Raw genomic sequence first — 18,377 nt, 5'->3', positions numbered from 1 at the left:
CTTACCTTAACAAGTTCAAGGAATTATTGTGATTGTTGTGTCTTCTTTTTTTTTTTTCCTCCCCCATTTGTATATTTATTTATTTTTATTAGCTCCTACATATAAGTGAGAACATGCAGTATTTCTGGTTTTGTTCCTGGCTTATTTCACTTCATATAATTTTTTCTAAGTCCATCCATGTTGCTGCAAATGGTAGCATTTCTTTCTTTTTTACAGCAGAGCAGTGTTCCATTGTGTAGATATACCACATTTTCCTTATCCACTCATCTGATGATGGGCATTTAGGGCTGGTTTCAACTCTTGGTTATTGTAAATAACACTGCAATAAACATGGAAGTACAGGTATCCCTTCAACATGATGACTTCCAATCCTTTGGGTATATATCCAGCAGTGGGATAGCTGGGTCATATGGTAGATCTATCTGTAATTGTTTGAGGAACTACCATACCATTTTCTATAAAGGCTGTACCATTTTGCAGCCCCACCAACAGTGTAGGAGGGTTCCTTTTTCTCCACATCCTAACCAGCCTTTATTATTCTGAGTCTTTTGGATATTAGCCATCCTAACTGGAGTGAGATGATATCTCGTTTTGATTTGCATTTCCTGAAAGCTGAGTGATGTTGAGCATTTTTTCATGTGTCTGTTGGCCATTCATATATCTTCCTTTGAGAAATGCCTATTCAGCTCATTTGCCCATTTTTTAATTGGGTTACTTGTTTTTTTGCTGTTAAGTTGTTAGAGTTCCCTGTATATTCCGCATATTAATCAGATATATTCTGGATATTTGTCAGATGCATATTTTGCAAATATTTTCTCCCACTCTGTTGGTTGTCTTTTCTCTCTGTTAATTGTTTCTTTTGCTGTGCAGAAGCTTTTTAGTTTGATATAATCCCATTTGTTTATTTTTCCTTTGGTTGCCTGTGCTTTGGGGGTCATATTCGTAAAGTCTATGCCTAATCCTACTTCCTGAAGTGTTTACCTTATGTTTTCTTTTAGGAGTTTTATTGTTTCTGGACATATATTAATTATTTAATCCATTTTGAGTTGATTTTGGTATATGGCATGAGGTATGGGTCTAGTTTCATTCTTCCACATATGGATGTCCGGTTTCCCCAGCACCATTTACTGAAAAGGCAGTCTCTTCCCAGCGTGTGGTCTTGGTGCCTTTGTCAAAGATCAGATGGCTGTAGATATGTGGGTTGATTTCTGTTTCCTGGGTCTGTATGTCTGTTTTTATGGCAGTACCATGCTGTTTGGGTTATTACAGCTTTGTAGTATAGTTTAAAATCAGTTAGCTACACTATTTTCTTTTTAAAAGTAATGAATATATATTACTTTTATAATATGTTTTTAAAGTATTTGCCTTTTATCAAAGATGATTAGTTCAAGGACAATCTATTGGATTGTAAATTAAAATAGTTTCTTTTCAAACCTCCTATTTGTATTCTCTGGCGCTCAAAAGCTAGAGACTGATTCATCTGTAAACTTTCATATAAAGTAGTAACCATTCAACTTAATTCTCATTAAAAAAATTTTTCTCTTAAAAAATAGTAAGTCCCATCTTTTAAAAAGGCCATGTTCTCTTTAGCAAAGAGCATAACCACACACCAAACATTTATTTTAATATTTATTTGTTTTATTTTTGGTGGCTGGCCAGTACATATTTTAATACCTCTTAAACTGCCTTGTTTTTGTTATTAATATTATTTTGTCAGTATTTCCTCTTGTTTATTTATACTTCTGATAACTCTCAAAGACAAATTTTTTCTAAATTTTAGGCTTTTCCCTCGAAGAGGAACATAATAATTTTAAGATAAATAAATCCCTTTCGTCCTTGTTTTTAGCTCCAATGTTAGTATACTGAATTTTACCTTCAATACAGCCTAAGTCTTATCAAAGTTTCTTACCAAATGCTCAGAAGAAGGTATTTTAGGATACAAATTTATTTTGCAGGTGATGAGTGCACTTTTAACATTAAAGGTCATGGTTAGATAAATGTCACACAAAACCCACAATACCGAGCTTGAACAAATATTCATAAATGAATTTTGTCAAAATTTCGTTAAAAGCTGTCATATCCTTGCTTTCCTATTGTTACCAAAGGTTAAATTACACCTACAACAAAAGCCTCTTTAAGTTTCTGCTTGATTTACCTAATGCCTCTCTCAAATAGTCTTAACTTTATTTTCTCTGAACTTACAAAGGAAGCAAGGAGCAGTGTTTTTTAATACTAACCTCTGCTGCTTCAGAAGAAATTTAAAGTATGACAGAATCTTGCTAACAAATATCATTGTCCATGAGTAAAAATGAAATTCAGGAAAAATATACCAGGCTATTTAGAGGAATAGAAATTAAATAGAAAAATGAACCATGTCTGTTTAAAGTGAGATTATTTGTTATACCTGTGGAGATTTAAAAGGGGGAAAAAAAATCAATAGAGGTTAATTAGCTCCCTTAGGGTCACAAAGTTAATTAATGGCTGTGCTGGAACTAGAACTGTGGTCTTCTGTCTGCTAGTTTGCTAATTCTACCACACCATGTTGTGTCTACCTGAATATGCCCGCTCCTGCATATAACTATTTTTCTAAACATGCCAACCCTGTGGGTCAGCACTTCCACTCCTGCGCATATATCCAGTATCCAGATGAGTACTTATGTCTACCAAAAGACCTGTGCTAGATTATTCATGGCAATATTGTTCTTCATAGCCAAAATCTATTGGAAGGAAGGGCAGGGAGAAAGAAGGAAAGAGAACCCAAATATCAATCAGCAGTAGAATGGATAAATAAATTATAGTATATTCACACAATGGAACATTACACAGCAATTAAAAAGAAAACTACTGATTCATGGAGCAATATGGGTAAATCTCAAAAAGCATATTGTTGAGCAGAAGTAACCAGACATAAAAAATTATGGAAAGCCCTTGTGTTATTTTTGTTTGTTTATAAGCTCCTTAAAAGCAGAGACCATTTCTTTACATCTATAGCTCTCCAGTACCTAGCACATTGTCCAGTACGTAATAGGTGCTCAGTGTGTATTTCTTTTAATGGAGTGTATACGATACAGAAAAAATACAAAGGAAACACCAGTATTTTTCTAAAGAGAGAAACAGCAGGACATATGGGGAACAATACTTTATTCTCAAAAATCTGAAATATTAACACAATATTAACTATAACTAACACTTGACTAGGTATAACCATGACAAGACTGGTAATATCTCAGAATATTTCAAAACAGGTACAGCTAATGGAGCCATGGTTTGACCCTAGAATTAATCTAAACATGATATCAGGCAGGTGTGATAATTTCCTCTATTCATATTTTTGGCCTCAGTGGAGGAAGAAGTCTTCTCATCTCCTTTCCCTACTTCTTACTCAACAGGAGTGCTAAGTTGATTAGTCAGATTCTAACACACTGATTAGGTTCATGCTTTTGAGGATTTGGGCCTTGGGGTTTAAATAAGCTTATGGTGGAAGAAAGCATTCTCTGGCTCTTTTTCCTCTGGCATTGCTGGGTGCACTGGCCTTTCATTTCGTGAAGATGATGAATTTGAGAGCGGGAACTGAAGTAGTTCTTGAGTCTACTTTGCTTCCATACTTCTTATAACCAGTCTAGTAGGAAAAAGGACCTCACATGGTTCACTGCAGTTTATTAGAGCTCTACACTGAAATTAGGGCCACCCCCCCCCCCATCATAATAAAACATTATTTTCCTTCCCTCAGGCATTTGATTCTCTTGGGGGACACCCAGAAGGTGGGAGAACTAGTCCAAGATAGAATTTGTAAATTCTGGATCTCCTGGCCAAATGCCAGCTCTAATAGGACTATTCTTTAATAGTACCTCATTCTTTCATCCCTAAACTCATACCCCAAGAAGTCTTTATGATCCCTTTTCTCCTGCCATTGGTGCTTCAAGCACTTATGGGTATTACACAGGTATTACTGCCCATTATTCTTGAAAGTTTGTCACGTGGAAAAAGTCCTTGAAGTCTGATTAAGAAGAGATATGCTCATGTTGGAAAAAGATTTATCCTACTGCAGGTTGCGTATCCCTTATCCAAAATGCTTGGGCCAGAAGTGCTTTGGATTTTGGACTTTTTCACATTTTGGAATATTTGCATTATACTTACAAGTCCAGCATCCCTAATTTGAAAATCTGAGACATAAAATGCTCCAATGATCATTTCCTTTAAGCGTCATGTCAGTGTTCAAAAAGTTTTGGATTTTGGAGCATTTCGGATTTCAGATTTTCAGATGAGCCAGAGAATGCTTTCTTCCACCATAAGCTTATTTAAACCCCAAGGCCCAAATCCTCAAAAGCATGAACCTATTCAGTGTGCTAGAATCTGACCAATCAACTCAGCAACTTGACCTGTAATTATAGATCATACAGGGCACCTGAATTCAAGTCCCCCAGGGAGCCACAGGAGCAAATTGTTAGTCAATTTGCAATCATCTATAGCTCACCCTGGCTGCTGAGCTTTAATTAACACAGCTTTGTGAGGAGTGGTTGTGCCAGCAAGTTCATTTTGTTAAATATTGACTGACAGGATTTCCGTTCTCCTAGTAGAACAGTCTCATAAACAAGGTGAGAAGACAGAAGACATCGTCTGAACAATTTAAGTGGATAGGAAAAAACACTAGATAATGTTCTTTTATACAAAGGCATTTGTGAAGTGCTGAGTGTGTAATGCTGAGATAGGAAAATTTCTATTTTTCCTTAATATTACCTAAAATACCTTTAAAAAGTTTATTATTTTTCATCTCAATTTTTTAAATGAGGAGTTAAGCTGTGTGCTCAATTTTCCCATTATTGTATTATCTAGATAAGATATATGCAGCTTGTTGTCAGTGAAGCTTTCCGGAAATGTTTTATTTTTACCTCAGGGAAAACAAAAAGCTGTGTTCTTTCCTTTCTTGCTGATGTTATCAGCCCAGTGCAGAGATTTTGACCCCTTGTATTCTTACTTTACACTGGGACTTTTCAAATGGATTAAGCTTGCCAACAAGACTTGAATTTCATGTCTCATTACCTTGTTACGATTTAAAATTTGAGCACCTCTGAAGATAACTGACACAATGCCATGACAAAAACACATCAAGAATTTCTACCAACCTTTTTATGAGGTTACCCCAAAATAAACAGAGAGGCAGGAGGTTAATTTACATGGACATACATGAGTTAATATTGAACAGTTTCATTCTTTGTCTTCTTGCTCATTTTTACCAAACCCACACATTGTCCCTTCAGTGTGCAGTTGTGCTCTGAGCAAATACCCAGCCATTATTGGGTAATGGTGTTTAGTCAGACAAATATACCATTTTGATTGCTCTTCTCTAAATTTCATCATTGAGCTGAAATAATTTTCATTTATTACTAGCAAACTTTAAATTTAGATATTGTGAAAATTATTAGGAAAAATATTTTTTTAGCTTTACAGTCTTCCATTGGAATTGTTTATTCTTGATTTAATGTCTACCTGTGACAGTGAAATCACAGTATCAAGAGAAAAGGTATCTCATATAGAAAAACATATACTTGCGTATGTAAACTTTAAAGTTGTAACTTTAAATGGTGGATAAAACCATTTTGAAGGGGCTGGCCCATGGCTCACTTGGGAGAGTGTGGTACTGATAACATAAGGCCATGGGTTCAGATCCCTGTATAGGGATGGCTGGTTAGCTCACTTGGGAGAGTGTGGTGCTGACAACACCAAGTCAAGGGTTAAGATCCCCTTACCGGTCATCTTTAAAAAAAAAAAACCCATGTTGAAAATGAATTTCAGGGAGTCCTTGTGAATTATCTAACTTTCTTATGTCGGTTTGCTGGTTGCTTTTGCAGTTTAACTCGGCTGCTAAGCAGCTGATAGAATGGGATAAGCCTGCAGTGCCAGGAGGTGATGCTGGAGAATGTATCTCGGCGGCAGCCCAGAGCAGCACTGCCCCAAAGCACTCTGACACCAAGAAGAACACCAAAAAGCGGCATTCCTTCACTTCGCTCACTATGGCCAACAAATCCTCCCAGGCATCCCAGAACCGCCACTCCATGGAGATCAGCCCTCCTGTCCTCATCAGCTCCAGCAACCCCACAGCTGCTGCTCGGATCAGTGAACTGTCTGGGCTTTCCTGCAGTGCCCCTTCTCAGGTAAATCCTCAAAAAGATATAAAAAAGAGCTCAGCCGTGAAAAATCTACCCACAAACATGTTTGTTCACTAGCCAGAAAATATTTATTTTGAACTTCTGCTTTTCTGGGAAGCAGAGCCTTTCTTCATTTTCTGGAGAAGGGAAAGAGCTAACTTGAGTGTGTATCAACCCAGAACTAAATACTCAGTCATTTTCAAAGGAAAGATCAGAACTTACAAGATGATAAGTAGTATTATCAATTTCACCAAGCAGTCTCTCAGTTTTACAGAACTTCTCATTCACAGTGCTGCTTTGGGAGATCTTGCCAACTCTATCTCCACCCACATTTAAGATGTTATGGTCAAAACTTATATGTTTGCAGCTGTTTGTGTCTATATAACTTACTTTGATATTTAGGCTTCCTAGTCAGTCATAGAGAAAGAAGAAGAGAAAGGACAGAAAGAAACATTTAATTTAAATTAGAAAATGACCTTGCATTTTTTTTTTAAGCTCATTAGTTTATTAAGACTTTGGACTGTCTTAAAAAATAGCTACACATTATTCTTGTGTTAATAAAATACATGAAATGATTTGGAACATTCATTCATTTGACAAATATTTATTGAATACCTTATTATTAGATCCTTCTAGGTACTGTGTACACCAAGATATATAAGATGTAGAACTTTTCCCATGTTAGGCCTTAATTCTGGACTACAAAATAAGCCTAACTGTAGCCCTGCCCAAGTCACGTGGCTGCTGTCTGTCATTATCCACTTAAGTGATGGCTGTGTTTTCCTCAGCTCAAAGGTCAGAGAGCCTAGTTCAAAGCAGCCTGACACAAGCAGGAGAAATTTCTTTCAAGTCTCATGTTTCCTTTTAAAAATCCATGCAGATTTTACATTCTTTTGCACAGTATAGCTGTGGTGGGTTTTTTTTCATTCAGCATAAATGAAATGATTTCTCTTTCAAGAAAAAGAAAGAAAAAAATACATGGTCCTGGTCCTCAAGAAGTTTACAGTTTATTTTATTAATTAATTAATTTATTTATTTTCATATTTTAAACCCAAATTTTTTTCTTTTTTTAATTTATTTTTTATTAGTATATTCATTATTACAAATCATCCTTGTTCTTTATGTTCCCTGTTCAATCTCTCCCTCCCCCTCCCCCTTTCCCCTCTCTCTTCCTCCTCCCCTCTCCCCCTCCCCCCTCTAATAACCATAGATTTGTTCTCTCCGGCTGATAGATTAACTGTTCCTCTGCTGGTTTATTGCCTAGATGATCTATTATCCAGTGCTGAAAGGTGTGATCAAGTCCTCCCCTATTACTGTAAAGCAGATGCTTCTTCTATTACTCTGGAGTGTGCTTTGTGGAGAGAGAGGACCTCTTTTTTTTTTTTTTTTTTAATCTCTGCTTGTGCCTCTCCTTGTGTCAGTGCATTTAAGAGTCTGGTGTGCCATCTGCATGGTGGGTGCAACTGCCGCTATAAGAGTAGCTGCTTTTGCAGCAGCCATGGCAATTGCAGTGGCTGTGGAGGGCTACCCACGTGGAAATGGTATTTTTGGTGTGCTCTTGACCTGGTTGCAGCTGGGTTTGGCTTCTTCTGGCTCCGTGCCTCAGGACACTAGCAGGGCCTAGGGCAGTGGCAGCAGCTTGCCTAGCTGTGGCTGGGTTTGGCTTACCCCAGCTCCATTGCCTCAAGACCCTGGAAGATGTTTACACTTTAATAAATGCCTATTTTGGACCACAGAATAAAAATTTACAATATAGTTTTTGGTGTTCTTTACCAATTTTATTAAAAATTATTTTATCTCAGCTTTATTGATTTGACCATGCTTATTTAGATTCATACTGCATGTTGTGACTTAAATGCATTCACTTTCTGAATGGGATTGTGTTTTTTGGTGTTTTTTAGGTGGTGGGGCCATGAAACTTTTGATATTACTGAGGGAAATAGGACACAAACATGCACACATATCCATGACTAGAACATGAGTACAGTGAGGGCAGGGGCCTTTGCTTGATTCACTGATAAAATCCCAAATGACTGACATACAGTAAGCATTTGATAAATATTTGTTGAATGAATGAATCACTTAAAAAATGGTCAGAGAGGGGAACCGTGTTACTTTACATGTAACTAATCATACCCATGCATTATAGATCAGAGTAGGAAGTACCAAGTGAGGTTAAACTGGATAGGTTCGAAGCTGAAGATTTTTGAATAAGGTTCTGAAGGAGGAACCCAGTAAAGATAGCCATTCACTAATAGAAAATTGCATCATTTTGACTCAGCGTGTTTTATCTTGTGACTTAGCAGCATATGCACAAAGACGTTTTCTTGAAATAAAAGCCAAGGTTCTACTAAGGCTAGTGACAACTCAGAATGGGAATATCTTTAAAAAAATGATCAGTAATTTTTTGGCAGTAGAGAAAAATAAAAGAGAAAGGCAGGTGAACGAAGCATTTATATATTTTGTAGGGAACTCAGCAGTCAGGTGTGAGCATGCCTGACGTTGCCACACCAGAGCTGGGAATGAAGACTATAAAAGTAGAGCTATTTTTGTTTTGCTTCAAGTAGCTTAGGAAACAAGGCACCTTCTGTGTTCCATTGAAACAGTTTCCCCTTCAACTATTCCACACCTCCTCTCCAGTTTGTTCTGTTTTCAGTGGTAGCATGTTGCCTCAGGGAGAAGTTATTTCTAGAAGAGGATGGGAGATGTTTGAAGTGCTGCCTGGGTTCTCCAGCCTAGTGTTTTACAGAAAACACTACTTATGTAGGGCACCGTGTACATTGGAGGGAACCACAGTCCACAATAAAGCATTGAAAATATGGAGCCCATGTGACATGCAAGCACTCTTCTACCCATGGAGATCAGTGTAGATAGGAAAGTGGCTTCTGTGAAACTGTTTAATACAGGGCTCTCCTTTTTCTTTGCTCAGCAAAGACCTATCAGATTTTTTTTTCAGGTGCCTCCGTTTTGAGGTTATCAGTAAATTTAACTGAGTCCCATTGCTTTATCTGTCTCCTGCTGTTGGCCTAATTTCTGTCTTCCTTTTCCTTACTCATGCTCACTTTTACCTTCAATTTTTTTTTCTCTTCATGTTAGTTAGAATTAGGTTTGGTTGCATTTATTAGAAAAGTAAGAGGCCTAAAGAAGTGAGTATTTATTTTTCTCTCATCCAAATGAAATTTAGATATAGGCAATTGGGTGCTGCTGTGATAGCTCCACAAAGTTATTAGGGACTTCACCTTCCAGCTCACCTTTCCACCATATAGGTAGGTCATTATCCTCATGCTTCTATTTGTTTTTGTTTTTTTTTTTTGTCTTTTTGTGACCGGCCGTACCGAACCCGCGGTGCTCCCAGCGCCACACTCTCCCGAGTGCTTCTATTTGGCAATTAGAGATCTCACTTTCACATTCAAATTTCAGGCAGCAGGATGGTGAAATGTACAAAAAGGAGAAAAGGGCTTGCTTGCTATTATATTTAATGACTATTGAATGATGGCTGAACTTTCAGATGGATTAATTGGAAGATTATTTATACAGATGTGCATGGATGTCTGTGATTGATAACCGTAAAAGCACATGATGGTATAAGCAACCAAGACGTTTTGTCTACTCCTCTGACCACACCTGTGATATTTTTTGGCTTCTGCCAGCTGGAGGAATGATTCATAATATTAAGTGTTCATAATATTAAGAGACTTCGTCTCTTCCTATGCTCAGTGCTAGGAACAGTCCTGTGTTAAAGTTTTGCTTGCAGGATGCTCCGTGTTCAGTGCTTCAGTCCTGCATCTGCAATGGCAGAGACCTTAGGGAGCCTCTGGTCCAACTCCTCATGGGGGTCTGGAGACGTGAAGTGACTTATCCCAGGACCATGAAGTCAATAGCAGCTAATTATTCTGACTCCACTCTGGGGCTTTTAGACAAATGTCAGTCAATAATGAAATCTTTTTGAGATGTTTGCAGGGTCAGGCCCAAGAAACTGTATTTTAGTAAGTTTTTTTTTCTGCCCCAAAGGCTCCTTGATAACGATGTTCACTTTGAGGTGAGCTTCATTGTATCTTATAAGAAACACTACCTCTTTTGTGTGCTGCCAACTTGCAGATGTCCTTGGAATGTGTATATAAATAGATTTATTGGATAAAATAGCTAAAGGCCATTGGGTTCTTCCTAGAATGAAAACCAATGTGCTTCCCATTAGAAATAGATTGGAAATAGACTTTGGTTCACAGGAGAGACAGAAAATGAGGGTTTGGGGAGAAACTCTTACTAGTAGCATCCCCTGGATCTACTTAGGTTCAAGCCTTAGGTTCAATCAATATATGGACCAACAGGTGCAGACATATTTTAAAAGATTATGAATTCCATGTATAACACAGATTTATTTGTGAAAATAAATTGTATGCTGTGAAGCTGATTATCCCTGGCCCTGGTGGGGCCTAACTGAGTGGAAAACTGAAAGTTTCCTTCAAGCCCTCTGGGAATTAGTCTCTGAGCTTTCTTTGTCCTGGTAATCTTTTTCTTAATTTTTGGGAATTGAGGAAACTATGTTTGGGATTACATTTTTATTGTAAAAAGCCTAGCATTTTTGGTGCATCATTGTTTCCTTGGGGAAACAAGGTACCAGACAAACACATTGCTTCCATTCATAGTGGAAGAAAAACACTCCAGTTGTGCAGGAACCCATCCCCCTACTTGTGCAGCATCAAGTAACACCACTGCATTCTGCAGTTGGACCTGCTGTGCAACCTGAATGTAATTGATCGAGTAACTGAACACAGGCAATGAAATGACCTGAATAACTCAATTTCTTTCTAGTAAATTAATCTTGGGTAGCATCATGGATAAGACACCTTTGAAAACAACTAATTTGGCTTGACATTGTTCCTTTAAAGGTTTTATAAATAATTGCCTGTTATAGGCATGTCTAGGCAGCTGCTTTTTAATTATGCATCTCACTGAAAGGTAGTAGTCATGAAAAATGATCCAGAAAATAGAAAAATACCAAGAATTTCACATACATTTAATATATTGGTAGACAGGGGAGTGTTCAGCCACAACCCACCTTAACAGGATCTTCAGGCAGATTGTTAGTGGGCTAGTCAAGCACCAGGCTGACCATCTGAAAGAACAGGTTGATTCACGGTAGCATGCATAATGAGGCAGTGTATTATTGTGAAAGCCAGCAGCAGTTGAATTCTCTATGTCAAATTGTAGTGACCAGTATTTATCATATGACTTCCCCGCATCGAGAAAAATGCCTGGTACAAATTAGGTAATCAGTAAATTTGGGTTGAATAAACTATAAGGAATTCTGCCTTCCCAAAATAATAGAAGCTACTGATTTTTTTTTTTTTTTAATGTGACTTGCCTTCCCAAGATGTAGCCAGCATAATCTGTTGTATTAAATATAGTCTTCTTTTTAATACCTTTTTTTTTCTTGGCAGGTTCATATAAGTACCACCGGGTTAATTGTGACCCCACCCCCAAGCAGCCCAGTGACAACTGGCCCTTCGTTCACTTTCCCATCAGATGTTCCCTACCAAGCAGCCCTTGGAGTAAGTATGGTTTCTCTCATCTTTATTTCTCTTTTAGGTACTTCATCATGTTAGTCTGGCACACTCCACCCTGTAACACCTGCAGTTTATGTTGATTCTTGCTAGGTGGGGTGGATCTCTATCTTTCATCTATTATCTCTGTGAATCTTACAAACACTTAGAAAGTCTCTTGCCTGCAGCCTGCAAAATTTTTAACAGTGAGGATCAGTTGCATGAAGCTGTTAGGAGAACTCTGAAAAATACATTTATTTTCATTAAAGTTCAACCTTATTTCCTGAAGGCTTAACCTTTATCTCTCTTTTCTAGATCCTGCTTATTTCTTATTAAGACACATTTATAGAAATACTGAGGAAACAGGTCCAGAAAGCTAAATGGTTTGCTTTGAGTTGCATGATAAATTGATACCAAATCTCTCCATTTAGGATTTATCCTTTAGTTTCTTGCCTTCTATTCATATAGCTCATAGTTGTGGTTATCTAAAGGTACCCGTGCCTTGGAAGACTTCCTTAGATTATCTTGATTTTCCTTCTGAAAACTAGCATTCTATAGGGAGAGTCCAAACACTAATTGCTTTAAAACATCTGAACAGAGGAAATTAATAGGGATAATTAGATAACCAAGGAAGACAGTTACAAAGAAGAGTGCTGTGGAAAGAAAATTAAAAGGGAAGAAACAGCAAATGCAACCTTAGATAGTAGAGAAACACAATAGTTTAAGTCCCTGTTTCCAAAAATCATAGGCAGTTGAACTGCAGAGAACTAGCAATTGTGAGACATCTCTTATCTAGGCCAATACCTTGGCTTGTACCTTCAGACTATTTGTTTCAGCACTGAGTTGAATAAGGATAGAAAAGATTTTTAAATCAGATTGCCCAGTACCTGGATCATTGCATCACCCCACCCACTCCACGCCTGTTAGTTGTGATGCTCCGAGAGAAACAGTGTGGCCCAGTGCTGGGGGTATAGGCCTGTGGTGAAACCGATCTGGGTTTGAAGCCCCACTCAGTCACTCATTTGTTCTGTGACCATGGAAAATTTAACTGGGCCTCTCTAAGCCTCGGTGTCCCTGCCTATAAAATGAGATTAATAGTCTATACTTCAAAGTTAGAACATAGAAGGGAATGACTATTATTGATCTCATTATTGGCTTCTGTTGAAGACCATTACAAGGTAGGCCTGTGACATGTGCCGCTTGTTTAAGAATGCCTTGAGGGCTGGGTTCTCTTTGTTACAATTTTCTCTGCTCTCTGTACCAGGAATAGTAAGGCTTCTAAGTAGCTGGTTTGTTTTTAGGCTGTGGATTTTATATGTGTTGTAAAGATTTTATTTCCCTCTGCTAGAATGCTTAGGGCCAAATTTGAAGCCCCTTCCAGCAAGGGCCTCAGAGCAACATATTAGTGAAAATGTTGGCTCCGTCTAGTTTTATTGTTCTCATTTTCCGTTTGCCTCACTTTTCTTATTTCATATTTATTTTGTCTTGATACATTTTATAAATAATTGAAAACTGGTTTTGAAACAAGATGGGATATAATTAAATGCAGAGTTATTACCTAGCTTGTCTTAGACTTTTGAACTTTTTATAGAGTTAAGCTTGTTCTTATATTTAAATGGAAGTTAATAATGTTCTAGTTAGAGGTTAAAGTTTTTTTTTTTTTTTTAATGTTCCCTGAATGATTACAGCTTCCTTGATAGCACAACTGTTTGGTGAAGGAAAAGTTGCCTGGATTCATCTGGGGAGAAGACAAATTTCTTTTAACTATTATTGAAATGTGGTTTCTATGAGATTCCATTGGCCCTGGATGTTTGACCACAGCCAAGTTCCATAACCATCTGCCCTCTAATCTCCAAAGGAGACTCTTTCCTTTCCATCCCACCCCTAGTACATACACATAACTAGTTGGTAGCTCCATTTCCAGATGACTACCTTGCATGGAAAAATTCTAACTTAATTTCTTAAGGGGACAAAAAAAAGACTGACTTTTCTGATCTTAGAAAAATTAATTAGAGGAAAAGACATAAGACTGGCTGAGTGTGCAGCCCTTGTGGGCTGAGAATTTTACAATACTATGTAGTAAATGGCCAGTTGCTCTTAGCTGGGGGCTAACTGTAGGGAAAATCAATGGGACAGGTCACAAGAGAGCATGAATATACAAAAATTAATTTATATTCAACCATTTTATCCTAGGATTATATAAGAAAGCCTGTATGTTAAGCAAGAGGAAGGTTTATTAAATAGTATGTCTACTGTGCCAATTCCATTTAATGAAAAATTAATTATAAACAGACCTAACATCCCAGGAGATATCCAGATCTCAAAGTCCCTGGTAGGTTGGCAGAAATGTTTTAGATTTAATATGTTATGTTTAAGTGGGAAAATCTCAGTAGCCTGTGTGATCTCCATCTTACATTAATTGTGGCAACTATTCTGTTTAAGATTTAAATGTTTTTAAAGACTTTGAGTACTATCACAGCAAAAGCGTGCAGCTTGGTAGAAAAGAAACCAAGTTTTCATGGTATGGATTTATAGGTAATAAATGCCACCACCAGAATGGGAAATGAAAATTATGTCTAGTGTTTTTCTCATGAAATCAGACTTTTTAATCTTTTATGAAGAATGAAGTTCATAAATATATTGTCCCATACATTTCAAATGTAGCACTTAAAATGTTAAATATCTAACATGAACAAGGCTAGTATTACATCCATCTAATTCAGAAATCAAACCATTAATAGTAGTGGGGTTTTTTTCTGACTAATTTTTGGGGGAAGGAGGGTGAAGATCTTAGTACTGTATCTTTTGCACAGTGGCAGAAAACTTCTAAAACAATAATCCCTGAATCTCTGTTCCAGCTGAGAGGTGTTTACCTGCAAGGTGTCACAGGGTTAAAAAAGGCCAAATACTGCCCATGGCCAATTTATAAACAAATTGCATTCCAAAAATGTTTAACCCTGATTTAAAAATTTTAGACACATACACAGGTGTGTGTGCACGTTTGTGTGTGTATATTAAAAGAAACAAAAGTTAAATGGTGTTAGGGTCTCAGAATAGCCAATATGGAGTTATTGTAGTTCATGGTGGAGGCTAAGCAGAACTTATTGCTGTCAGCAGGATCAGGGAAGAGCTCTGGAAGTAGAGGGATGGGGCTGCCAACCCGGATAGTTACAGAGGTAGAAGTAGAACCTTTGGAACTGGCAGGAGTTTTGAAAATCAGGATGAGGGGTGGGATATGGTGAAAACTTTCATAGCAACATCAGAAAAGGACTCTAACATTTCAGCAGCTGAGACCTCTTGATCTGTATCATATTGTTCTAAGAAAGGATAGAAGCACAGAATGTTTTCTCATTCATGAAACACACATTGGGGATCTGTTATCTTCTGGCTGTAAAACACTTGGTAATGTTCTTGCCAGCAAAACCAAGACGAGTAAGACACTCTCTGACTTCACAGTAGTGTGAATCATAACAATAGCTCCCATTTATTGAGCTTCTGCTATGCTCCAGGGCACTGGGAAAGGCAACTTACATAAACTATTTCTAATTATTAACTCCATCTCAAAGATCGGTATAGTGAAACATAGAAAGCTTATATAATCTACACAGATTCAATTAACTAGTATAGATATCTCTCTTCTTTCGTATGGATCAAATGTGAAGCAGTAAATCTACAACATATGTGTACATGTGGTAATGCTGCTGAAACTGGTAACACTGCTGACTTGAGGGAGCATCACCACACAGTAGCTTGAACTGTTCCCTCTCTGACCAGTGCACATGCATCTGAGTTCAGTACTCAGAAAGACCATTTAAAGATGTTGATGTGTTGTAGGGCTGAAAGTGGGTTGATTGGAAATCAGATGTTTAGAAGGAAATGATGATAGTATTGGGGATATTAAATGGTATTTGGCCAAGGGACACAGAAATGCCCGGTCTATCCTGCCAGTCACTTTTCTACCCTGGGAGGTTTATGAGGGAGATGAACACGTAAGGGACAGTTGGAAAGGAAATGAACTCTTTATTGTCAGTTGAACTTGTACCCGAAGCTCCAGTGCAAAGCACTTTACTGGTAAGCTGGCCTGCAGCCCTTAGCCCAGGCTTGAGACCTGTTGGATGTTTTCCCTTATCCTTAACCAAATCCAGATCTAACCACTGTTCGGGCTGGTTGCATGAAAGGGCAAGAGGAGGAGAGAGCACCAGAAAGGAGGAGATTCACACCCACTTACTTGAACTTTTCACTCACAATGTCCACTAGCAAATGTGGCCTGTCAGTGTCCTGGAATGCTGTCCACTCAGAGAAAAGATACTTCCTCCCTGGGTGCTCACTCTGGCAAAAGAGGGAAGTCAAGGACTGCCCTAAGAGGCTAAGTCAGGGTTGGAATCTATTTTTTTCTGACCCCAAAGCCCATGTTTCTTCTACAATGCAAAGCTGTTTCTTCTTTCAAGATCAGTGGGTCAGGCGACCAGAACCTGAACATGGCAAAATATAACCATTTCACATTAGCAGGCCATTCCTAAGTTCTGTTTTTAATGAGCAAAATATTGTTAACAAAATGTGACCTATGTTTCTAGCAGGTCCACAGATGGTTTTTGCTGGTGGTGGAGAGTGCGTCTTGGCCTCTGGTGCCTGGGCTGGCCCAGAGTACAAGATAATAGGCAGGTCTTCAGGTCAGCTGTGGGTGAATGAAAAGCTGTGGTTTACTCTGTGGAAATTTCAGGTCTTACAGGATAGCAAACTGCCTGGAGCACAATATACAGTGGATTACCTTTTGAACTTCCACATCATCAGAGTATTTCAGTTTAGACTGTTTATAAAGCAACCCACAAAACTTCCTAGTCTGTCATAGTCCTAGACTTACAAGAGCCCTATCATTTTACCAACCCCACAGGGCTGAGTAACATCTAGGGATCTGATTTTAATCAGACTTTCTCTGTTGGTCTTCATCTGTGTGCTTATGTACATACAAAAACACATGCAAACACATATGCACATTTACCCAGCATTGGGGAAAAATCTGCCTAATTTTATTAAGACCATCTAAGTTTCAACTGCAAAATTGGGATCTTTCAGAATATCCTCTCTTATGCCATTTCTCAGTGCCTAACTTTTTTTTTTCTTTCTTTCTTTTTTTGGTGGGGGCAGGGTGCTGGCTGGTATGGAGATCTGAACCCTTGGCCTTGGTGTTATCAACACTGCACCCTAACCAATGGAGCTAACTGGCCAGCCCCTCAATGCCTAACTCATACTCTTTACAAAGTAATGTATGTGAAACATTTGCTTATTGTATTTTGTAATAAGAAGTGAACTTTCTTTACATTTTTAAAATAAAATTTGACATGTTTTTATTAGGCCCATAGATGTTTTTTACCTTTTTCTTCTTAGGGCCAATTTAGCACATCATCTGATTCTTAAGATATAATAGACAATTTCAATGACCTTGTTGAGTACATGCCGTTTGTCTTCTGCCTTTCCACAGCCACTCTGTTTTGAGCTTGGGCATAGAAAGATTTGAATGGAAATCAGTTAAGTGGTAATTTTATAGTTTTTCCATATATTACTCTATGTGCAGTGTAGACTTATCTCATTCATCAAGCTGCTGATACATTACTATCCATGAACTTCCCAGGTCACATTTGCTGAGTATTTTACCAGGATTATCTTTACTTCTTTCTACTTTGTCACTGGAAGGAGGCCAAATGGAATGAATACTTGACCTTCTTCTGCTTAAAGGTTTCGGAGGCTCTCAGCCTCAGAATGTGCAAATTCCAGAGCTATAACAAATCTTAATGCTGTCATGTGTTGTATGGAGAAAGTGAGTAACTTTTTCATGACATTCTAACTTTTTGAACCAACCTCTGCCTTGTCCAGGTTAGCACTCTGTAAGCAGCTCTGCACCTCATTTATTTCTGCACTAAATGTTCTGTAGCAACTTCAGCTGCAGTGTGGGAAATTCTTGACTGAAAGTCTCTTTAGCTAAAAATTAAATATAGTGTGTGAAACAGTTGCAACATATGTCTAGAAATTAGACATTTTTTCTACTTCGTTTATTAGGTTCCTGGAAATATGTACATTAACAGACAGATGAAGTTAAATGTTGATAACATTTAAATTTTTATTCTGAAAAATAAAATGACTGTTAAGAACTGTGTTTAAAAATCATTGTTTTTTTCTTTTTAATATGCTGATTGTAGAAACAATTTATGCTTTCCTAGGTGCATTCTTTAGTCTCCTTATTTCTCCATTGATTCAGTTTTTACATCTCGTGGCTCAAAGATTTGGGGAGGGTGAGGTGGAGATTCAGGCGGTCTTTGTGTGCCTGTTTTCCCAGGAGTTTCAGTATACAGACCCTAAAGAATTATCTGGGGTTTATAGATCAGAAGGTAACAATTGCTCCATTGATTTTCTAAAGGCATGGAATCCTGTAGGCAGAAGCTCATTAGGCTGTGCCCATAAAGGAACCAGCAGCTTTTCACTGGTGTACTTGTTAAAGATTACCAGCCTTGATAGTACTAAATTTCAAAAGCTGGCAAAGTAAAGAATAAGCAAAAGTAGCAACAATACCCCGTGACTGTGGCTTGCTATTGTTTGGGCTTTTTGAAGACCAGGCATCAAAGGAAATTTTCTTCTGAAGAAATGATTTGAGATATAGTGCAACTGAATTGTTTTTTGTTGTGTTTTAAGTTTT

At 37.8% G+C, this 18,377-nt stretch overlaps 1 protein-coding gene across 2 annotated transcripts in view; it reads left to right on the top strand.

Annotated features, from left to right (window-relative positions):
* SH3RF1 (SH3 domain containing ring finger 1) overlaps positions 1–18,377 on the top strand; it is a 164,720-nt gene that overhangs the window by 122,938 nt on the left and 23,405 nt on the right. For both annotated transcript variants that reach the window (XM_063077065.1, XM_063077066.1), the window contains exons 5-6: positions 5,850–6,152; positions 11,588–11,698. In XM_063077065.1, coding sequence (XP_062933135.1) covers positions 5,850–6,152; positions 11,588–11,698 — 414 coding nt within the window. The remainder of the gene's footprint in view (positions 1–5,849; positions 6,153–11,587; positions 11,699–18,377) is intronic.

Source organism: Cynocephalus volans, chromosome 13 (genome assembly GCF_027409185.1).
Source record: "Cynocephalus volans isolate mCynVol1 chromosome 13, mCynVol1.pri, whole genome shotgun sequence".
Lineage (NCBI taxonomy): Eukaryota > Metazoa > Chordata > Mammalia > Dermoptera > Cynocephalidae > Cynocephalus > Cynocephalus volans.
Note: the sequence above shows the minus strand (reverse complement) of the source record. Positions and strands in the feature narration are given on the sequence as shown.